Below are 9,246 nucleotides of genomic sequence, written 5' to 3' on the forward strand. Positions count from 1 at the left end.
CTCCCTCAGCACTGACCCTCCGACAGTGCAGCACTCCCTCAGCACTGACCCTCCGACAGTGCGGCACTCCCTCAGCGCTGACCCTCCGACAGTGCGGAGCCACATCCATCCTGGAAGCTTGTGCCTGTGTGAGTTTGGAACGCTGAACAAACTTGCTCCTGAGCAACAATCGGCCGCACTCACCCGCTCGGCGGCTGCCCGCAGTAGCTGCTTCTCCTGGTCGAGTCTCCGCTGTAACAAGGCGAGACTTCTTTTGGCCTCACTCTCCAGCTCCTTCCTGCGGGATTCCAGACTCCCCTCAATGGGGGAGGATTCACTTGTGGTTGGCTGTGAACGCAAACATTACAGTCGCGGTGTCACAGACGGAAACTCAGCAGCCTGCCTTTCGGACCTTCCTCACTGTGTATTACAATCCCAAATTTTGTGTGCACTGCAGGCTTTGAAAAGATGGTGTTTTCCAAAGGGGATGATGGGCTGAATTTGCCTTTCTGAGCTGCTTACCCACACACCTCTTAAACTAAACCCTCATTGTTACAAAGTTCCCAGGCTTCAGGGCCAAACATCTCAATGAGATGTCAGAGAAACAGCACTGAATCAGTAAGTGTGACCTTGCTGCACTGACAAATAGGGCCTGTCTCCCGTGGAACAGAAGCAAATGAACGCTCTCAGTACCTGAGGGGACGGTGTGCTGGAAGCTCCCCCGACTGCCTCCTCAGCCTCACTCTCACTGCTGCTGTCGTTGATGAAACAGAGCTGCAGGTTCATCCGACTGTGGAACCTGTAGGAGAGAGGGACACAACGACCAAGGATTCACTGAGACACCATGAAGTGGTAGGATCTGAGCAGGGGGCTGGACCCAACAGTGAGGCAGAATCGGCACACCCACCTCAGGTTGAAGGTCAGTGCCGAGGGAGTGGGCACTGTCGGAGGGTCAGTGCTGAGGGTCGGGCAGTGTCAGAGGGTCAGTGCTGAGGGAGTGGGCACTGTCAGAGGGTCAGCGCTGAGGGAGCGGGCAGGGTCAGCGCTGAGGGAGCGCCGCACTGTCGGAGGGTCAGCGCTGAGGGAGCGCCGCACTGTCGGAGGGTCAGCGCTGAGGGAGCGCCGCACTGTCGGAGGGTCAGCGCTGAGGGAGCGCCGCACTGTCGGGGGGTCAGCGCTGAGGGAGCGCCGCACTGTCGGGGGGTCAGCGCTGAGGGAGCGCCGCACTGTCGGGGGGTCAGCGCTGAGGGAGCGCCGCACTGTCGGGGGGTCAGCGCTGAGGGAGCGCCGCACTGTCGGGGGGTCAGCGCTGAGGGAGCGCCGCACTGTCGGGGGGTCAGCGCTGAGGGAGCGCCGCACTGTCGGGGGGTCAGCGCTGAGGGAGCGCCGCACTGTCGGGGGGTCAGCGCTGAGGGAGCGCCGCACTGTCGGGGGGTCAGCGCTGAGGGAGCGCCGCACTGTCGGGGGGTCAGCGCTGAGGGAGCGCCGCACTGTCGGGGGGTCAGCGCTGAGGGAGCACCGCACTGTCGGAGGGTCAGCGCTGAGGGAGCACCGCACTGTCGGAGGATCAGTGCTGAGGGAGCACCGCACTGTCGGAGGATCAGTGCTGAGGGAGCGGGCACTGTCAGAGGGTGAGTGCCATGGGAGTCCTGCACCACTGTCTATCTCTGGGGCTGCAGTGCTCCCACAGTGCTGCAGAGGGATTGCATTTTGGAATTTCATTCTGGAGTCTCTGTGTGGGGGAGCTCCAATATTTATGACTTTGAGGTGAGAGACAGAGAGAGAGAGAGAGATGGAGAGATTGTGAGGTAGAGACAGTGAACTAACACTGAGCAGCGCTGCCCCATACCATGATGCACAGCGCTCTGAGGACTATTTCCATTCAGTTGCAGGGAGTCTATCGACTTGCATTTGGGCCAGTCTTGGTTAAGAGAGAATATTGACCAGCTCACGTGTTCTGCCCCTACCTCGTGGTGCAGTGAAAGTTCGTCATCTGCCAATTGCTGTTGCTTGCTCTTTCCCAGGAGCTGAATCTCTCCATTCTCCTTCTGCCCCGCGGCTGGAATACAAAAGGGAACGCCCGTCAGACTGGGAATGCAAACCAATGACATCGGTTAGGCCACTCTCGGAATACTGCGTGCAGTTCTGTTGTAGGAGAAAATCCGCTACCCTGTCCACCCACAGTATGGCCACAAACAGCATAAGGAACCATGTCTGCTAGGCCACAACTGAAACTACCCAGAGTGCCTCAGCCTTCATCAAACAGACTAACTAAGACTCAAGGCAGCAAACAGGGAGATGACTCAAGCCACTTCCAGACTGGGGAATACATTTCCCGAGACAGCCTGACAATAGACTTCCTCACCCTCAGTAACCACAACCCCTCCCAAATCCCTAAGGCCAGCCTCGCTCCTCACACATACTGAATGCAGTATTCCAAAAGCTGAAGGACAGTAGAAGGGGAGAGATTATAACGACAAAGGGATGGAGGTTACGAAAACAGAAATTGCTGGAAAAGCTCAGCAGGTCTGGCAGCACACGTGGAGAGAAATCAGAGTTAACGTTTTGGATTGAGCGACCCTTTTGAGGAGAAGTGATGGAGGTTTCCAAACGACAAGGTGTTGTTGATGGGGGTCATGAAGAGAGATAAAACGTTTCACAGCACAGAAACAGGCCATTCAGCCCATACACTGCAGTGTAGGGATAGGTTGAATAGGCTGGTGTGGTTTTCCCTGGAGCGTCGGAGGCTGAGGGTTGATCTTATAGAGGTTTATAAAATCATGAGGGGCATGGATAGGGTAAATAGGCAAAGTCTTTTCCCTGGGGTGGGGGAGTCCAGAACTAGAGGGCATAGGTTTAGGGTGAGAGAGGAAAGATATAAAAGGGACCTTGGGATATCTGGTTGGCATGGACGGGTTGGACCGAAGGGTCTGTTTCCACGCTGAACATCTCTATGACTGGCTTTCCCAGCCACTCCCTGTACTTCCCCAGGGCTCCGGGAGTCTGGAAATCTGTCTTATTGCAGCAACACGGTTCCAGCGTTGGCTCCCAGGCACCAGGGCAACAACTGGCCACCCCATTACTCGTGCCGGTGGGCGGTTGGCACACTCACCGACCCTTCTCTGGCAGCGATGCCTGTTTTGCGGTTCCGCTCTCGGGCCTGTTGCCTCTCGTCCTCCTGTAGCTGGAGGCCGGCGATGTGACTCTCCAGGGTCTCCCAGTTCATGATGGGCAGCTCGCTCGCTGCTGCCTCCGACGGAGAGGTGCCCTCGGCAGGGGGTGGGGGCCCAGCCGGCGCCGCTCGGAGCCCCCAGCTAGACAGGCTGCCTGTCGGACTGGCACTGCTACCCTCCCCCACGGCCAGGCCGACTGGTCCATCCTGCGCCTGACCCTCGGGCGTTCTCAGCTCGCAGTCCTGAAAGCCCTCGTCGTCGGAGGAGCTGGATCCCAATCCCACCGGGGGCTTCTGCCCGGAGAGCCGGAACCTTCCGGAATCTGGCCTCGCCGTCAGGGAACTGAAGAGTTCACCTCCCGAATCCATACCATAGCTCTGCACCATTAAAAGAAAATAACAAGAGAGAAGGACATCCAGTTAGTCAGTGGCAATGTTACTGGAATTACAGCTGAGACATTAATCTTCTGGGGACATTTGTTCAAATCCCACATCAACAACTCACAAAACTTGCATTTGACCAATCAAATGGGTCAGCACTTAAAAATGACAGGACATATGTACCAAGTGCAGGTGAATGGGATTGGCATCAGTTGGTGAGCGGTACAGACATGGTGAGGCACATGCTAAGTCTGGAACAGAAATCTCTCCTCAGTGACGAGAAACCAGGCGTTGTAAAAGTCCATCTGGGGGGGTCACTAAAGCACGCAAGGGAACAAAATCTGCCATCCTTGCCCGCTCTGGCCTACACATGACTCCAGACCCACGGCAATGGGGTTGATTCTTAACTGCCCTCTGAAATGGTGGCACGGTGGCTCACTGGTTAGCACTGCTGCCTCACGGCGCCAGGGACGCGGGTTCGATTCCAGCCTCGGACGACCATCTCAGTGTCAAGACTGGAGTGGTGCTGGAAAAGCACAGCAGGCCAGGCAGCATCCGAGGAGCAGGAAAATCGATGTTTCGGGCAGGAGCCCTTCATCAGGAATCATCCTGATTCCTGCTCCTCAGATGCTGCCTGGCCTGCTGCGCTTTTCCAGCACCACTCCAATCTTGAGTCTGATCTCCAACATCTGCAGTCCTCACTTTCGCCTACACTCTTCCCAGGACTGTGTGGGTTTCCTCCGGTCTCCTCCAGGTGCAGGTTAGAGTGGGTTGGCCATGGGAAATGTTGGGTTATGGGGATCGGGAAGGGGGGTACAGGTGGGATGCTAATCGGAAGGTTGGGGTGTACTCAATGGGCCGAACGGCTTCTGCTTTCACTTCGGCATTTTGTGGACAACAGAAAACACTTTGGAGTTCTGTAAGGAAATGTCTGGGACAGCAAACAGGAAACTGGAGGATTATCACATCAGCCAGGATCTCACTGAATGGCTGAGCAGGATCCAATGGGCTAAATGGCCTACTTCTCCTGACAAAGAGGTCAGTTTTCAGACATGGTGAGAGAGTGAAAGAGTGTGAGTGTGTGTGAGAGAGAGGGAGAGTGAGGGAGGGGGAGGGAGTGGGAGTGGGAGGGAGTGAGAGGGAAAGGGAGGGAGGGAGTGGGAGGAACTTGTGGGGAGGCTACATATCTTGGAGGGTTGCTGGACTGGAGGAGGTTAAAGAGATCACTTGGTTAGAACATCATGGGTTTAAGGGCTGTGTTCGATCACAAGCAAAAACAAAAAAAACAGCACGAGCACAATCCAGTCCCAGCTGCTCTCAGGTGAAAAACGTTTGAACTGGCTTTTCAAAGGTTAAAGTACACAGGCAGAGCACAGAAACATGACTTACTGTAGTCCCTTGATTACAGAAGATTGAGCAGTGACAGATAATCGCCTCCAATGTTTGAAAACCAGAAAACAAGGAGCACAATATTACATCTCAACTGAGGTGGAGTTGGGACATTCCCCTAAATGGCTTGCGATAAGAGCTGGCATTTGTATAGCACCTCTCTCGCAACCCTCAAAGCACTTAGCCATTAGTGGGTCTCATCTGCTGGGACACGGAAGATGCAGTGACCAATTCGCACACAGCAAGCTCCAGCAGACAGCAGTGAGTAATTAACGTGATCAGATTTCGATGATAGTAGATTCGAGGGATAAACGTCGATCCCAAGAAAGTGGGGAGCACACCCCGGTGCCACCAACCTCCCTTTCACCCCTTCATGGTATGCTTGCCTTTATTGGTCAGTGTATCAAGTGTAGGAGTTAGGAGGTCATGTTGCGACTGTAGGGGACATTGGTTAGGCCTCTTGGAATACCGCGCTCGGTTCTGGTCTCCCTACTGTCGGAATGATATTGCTAAACATGAAAGGGTTCAGAAAAGATTAACAAGGATGTTGCCAGGATTAGAGGATTTGAGCTATAGGGAGAGACTGAATAGGATGGGGCTTTTTCCCTGGAGTGTCGAAGGCTGAGGGGTGACCTTATCGAGGTTTATAAAATCATGAGTGCCATGGATAGGGTGGATAGTCAAGGTCTTTTCCCCAGGGTAGGGGAGTCCAAAACTAGAGGGGCATCGGTTTAAGGTGAGAGAGGAAAGTTTAAAAGGGACTTCAGGGGCAACCTTTTTCACACAGAGGATGGTGCGTGTATGGAATTAGCTGCCAGAGGAAGTGGTGGGTGCTGGTACCACGACATTTAAAAGGTATCTGGATGGGCGTATGAATAGGAAGGTTTAAGAGGGATATGGGCCAAATGCTGGCAAATGGGACTAGATTAATTTAGGATATCTGGTCAGCATGGACGAGAAGGACCAAAGGATCTGTTTCTGTGCTGTATCACTCTATGGGGTGTCTGAAGAAGGCAGGACTGGTTTTACCTGAGGGGTGGCGCCTCTGACAGTGCGGCACTCCCTGCGCAATGGCACAGGGTGTGCGCACCCACATGGTTTACAGCCAGTAGTGACTGGCTGTTAAAGAGGGCAGATCCCACAGGATGGGTGTGCAAAGTGCCCAATATGGGAGCCAAGGCAGAGAGAGAGATGGGGTACGCGTGAGGAATTTCAATAGGCAAGTCACATTGGGACTGGAGGATAATCCCAGCCTCTTGAGAATTGAAGGAATCTGGGGGAGGGAAGGGGGGGGGGTGTTGAGGGGTGGGGGAAGAGGCTTGCTTTAACGCAGAAAAATAAAGTCTGTCCACTCACATGTATAAAAATAACCCTCCCAGGGTTGGCCCTATTGCTACTGAAACGTGAAGGGGGTTTTAAAATGCTTGACTTTTCACTGAATATCACTCAGTTTCCATGAAAACTGAAATCGAGCCAACCCCTACCGAGGGACAGCAATCACAGGAAGTCTCACTAATCGCGCTGTTTAAGATACTCACACAAACGCATTCCTAGTTTAAAGTGAAGTTTCCTTCGGTCTTTTTTTTTTTAACTTCCGGGTTTCCAATCTCTGAGAATTTTTTCTCCCCCCTCTCCTATTCCCGAAGTGTGAAACTCACCAAAAAGGGACGTGGATTCCAATTCCAGTTATCAGTGTCTGCTCTCTCTCCTCCCAAAAACTGTAGCCCGGCCCAACCCAGTGCAGCCAACTCACTCCTGGATTCCCTTCCTCTTAAACTTATGAAATCAGACTGACTGCTAAGTTCCTTTCCAACTTTTTCTCGCTGTTTTAACTCCTCCCAGTTCACTGGAGAGTCGGGGAGCTGTCACTTTCTCTCTCTCTCTCCCCACCTCCAGCAATAACTAGCATCTGATGCACTGATCTGTCAGTCAAGCCTTCGGCCACAGTAAATCCAGCAGTAAAGTGGCCTTTCAAACGCCCCGCGTAGCTCATGATTAATGCAAATAAACTCAACAGAATTAGATTTTAAGTCAGAAATCTGCTGTAACGTCCCAACGCAGGAATACTAACCGATGCACATGGAGGAGATGGGGACACCACTGAAAGGTTTGACAGAGGTGGTCATGGAAACACACCCCTCAGTCCAACTAGTTCATAATCCCAAACTAATCTAGTCCCACCTTCCTGCTCCTGGTCCATATCCCTCCAAGCCTTTCCTATTCAGACAGACTGTGTGTATGTGTGAGTGAGAGAGTGAGTGTGTGAGTGTGAGAGAGTGCCTTTGCATGGATCTATCTGGTTGTGGCTCTGTGTTTTTGCCTGTGCCTATGGGTGGGCAGCTCTCTGCATCTTTTGTGACTTTACTGGCTCTTAGGGAGTCCACAATGACTCTGTGTGGAACGTAGCCACACTACCAATACCTTGGACATGAAGCTAAAGGTGAAATTAAGGATGAAGAGAGGCCATGGGGTATTCCCCCCACACATGAACCCTCCTGCTAAAACTCATCACCCTAGTATCCCAGGGCAAAAGATCCAGAGGAGTAGAATAAAGTTCGGAAAATGGAGAGCAAGTAGGACGAGAGGCAACCTGATAGAAATTTATACAGTAGTGCGGGTTGTAGATGGAGTCAGTGAGAGTTGTCGTTTCCCTAGGATGGGGAATTTCAAGACCAGGGGCACATTTTTAAGGGGAGACAAGAGAGATTTTAAAAAGACACGGGGGGGGGGGGGGGGCAACATTTTTACACAGAGAATGATTCGCGTGAGGAATGAACTTCTAAAGGAGGTGGTGGATGCAGGTAGAGTTACAATGTTTAAAAGACATTTGGATAAGGACATGAATAGGAAAGGTTTGGAGGGGTATGGGCCAGGAACAGGCAGGTGGGACTAGTTTAGTTTGGAGATTATGGTGGGCAACGCACTGTTTGAACCAAAGGGTCTGTTTCTGTGCTGTTCTGTAAGACTCTATGACCTTTCCTATTCATGTGCTTATCCAAATGTCTTTCGAGTGTTGCAACGTACCCACATCCACTACTTCCTCTGATAGTTCACTCCACACACTGACCCACTCTCAGTGTAGAAAGGTTGCCCCTCATTGTCCTTTTAAAATCTTCCCTCTCTCGCCTTAAGAAAATGCCCCCGGTTTTGAACTCACCCATCCAAGGGAAAATATCTTGGCTATTCACGTTACCTATGCCTCTCATGATTTTCATAAACCTCTTAAAGGTCGCCCCTCAACCTGCTGTGCTCCAAATGGGGGAAAAGAAGGTAGATTTAAAACAGCCCAGGAGGAGTAGAGTAGGGGAAAGCAGAGAGATTTACAGAAGAGAATTCCAGAGCTTGGAGTGCCAATCAGCTGAAAGTACAGCACCAATGATGGTGGGAATTGAGGGTTGCCCCAAGAGGCCAGATTTAGAGGAATGCAAAGATCTCTGAGGGATATGGGCCTGGAGGAACATACAGAGATAAGGAGCTGATACAAGGCCACAGAGGGATTTGAAAGATGCAAGAATGACTTCTAGACAAGAGGAGACACCAAAGTTTGAAGCAGCCTCAGTGTAAGTTAGAATACAGGGCAAGGTCAAAATCATAAACGGTAGAATGCCAGTCTGGGATTCTTAGAATAATAAATCACGATAGGTATTTATAACAGGAATTCACAACAGCATTGACAGCCACTCAATATCTTGGCAGCGTCCACTGCCCATCATGTATTTCCCTTACAGAATACCTGGACACAGACAAGATCAGAGGTAGACAGCCATGGAATGTACACTTTCTGAATCTATTGCTAACCTTGCAAGATTGAAGCCTGACCCGGCTGCATCACTTTAAGGGAACTGAGACTATGGTGTCCACCATTTATAAGGCATGGGTCAGAAATGTGTACTCTCCAACATGCCATTCAGCTCAACATCATCCATGACAATGCAACCCCACATGATTGGCACCCCATACGTCTTAAATGTTCACACTCTCCACCACCACTAGAGTGGTAGCACCTGGAGGTCCGTTAGTCCCACCAGGCAGAACCAAGACTGACACTCCCACTACACAACCAAGGGAATGCTGTGCTGTCGGAGATGCTGTCTTCTGGAACAGTATGGATTAGAGAGGTGCTGGAAAAGCGCAGCAGGTTAGGCAGCATCCGAGGAGCAGGAAAATCAATGTTTCAGGCAAAAGCTCCTCATCAGGAATGGATGAAGGGCTTTTGCCCGAAATGTTGATTTTCTTGCTCCTCAGATGCTGCCTGATCTGCTGTGCTTTTCCAGCACCACTCTAATCTTGACTCTGGTTTCCAGCATCTGCAGTCCTTGTTTTTA

General features: G+C 51.8%; 1 protein-coding gene across 1 annotated transcript in view; it reads right to left on the reverse strand.

Annotated features, from left to right (window-relative positions):
* Positions 1-6,735, reverse strand: part of LOC122544305 (schwannomin-interacting protein 1-like) — a 20,025-nt gene extending 13,290 nt beyond the window's left edge. The window contains exons 1-5 of the mRNA XM_043683446.1: positions 6,580-6,735; positions 3,092-3,529; positions 1,947-2,038; positions 673-778; positions 184-327 (exon numbers count right to left, since the gene is read on the reverse strand). Coding sequence (XP_043539381.1) covers positions 184-327; positions 673-778; positions 1,947-2,038; positions 3,092-3,520 — 771 coding nt within the window. The 5' untranslated portion in view covers positions 3,521-3,529; positions 6,580-6,735. The remainder of the gene's footprint in view (positions 1-183; positions 328-672; positions 779-1,946; positions 2,039-3,091; positions 3,530-6,579) is intronic.
* Between the last annotated feature and the right edge of the window lie 2,511 nt (positions 6,736-9,246).

The sequence above is a fragment of the Chiloscyllium plagiosum genome, chromosome 48 (assembly GCF_004010195.1).
Source record: "Chiloscyllium plagiosum isolate BGI_BamShark_2017 chromosome 48, ASM401019v2, whole genome shotgun sequence".
NCBI classification, from domain to species: Eukaryota; Metazoa; Chordata; class Chondrichthyes; order Orectolobiformes; family Hemiscylliidae; genus Chiloscyllium; species Chiloscyllium plagiosum.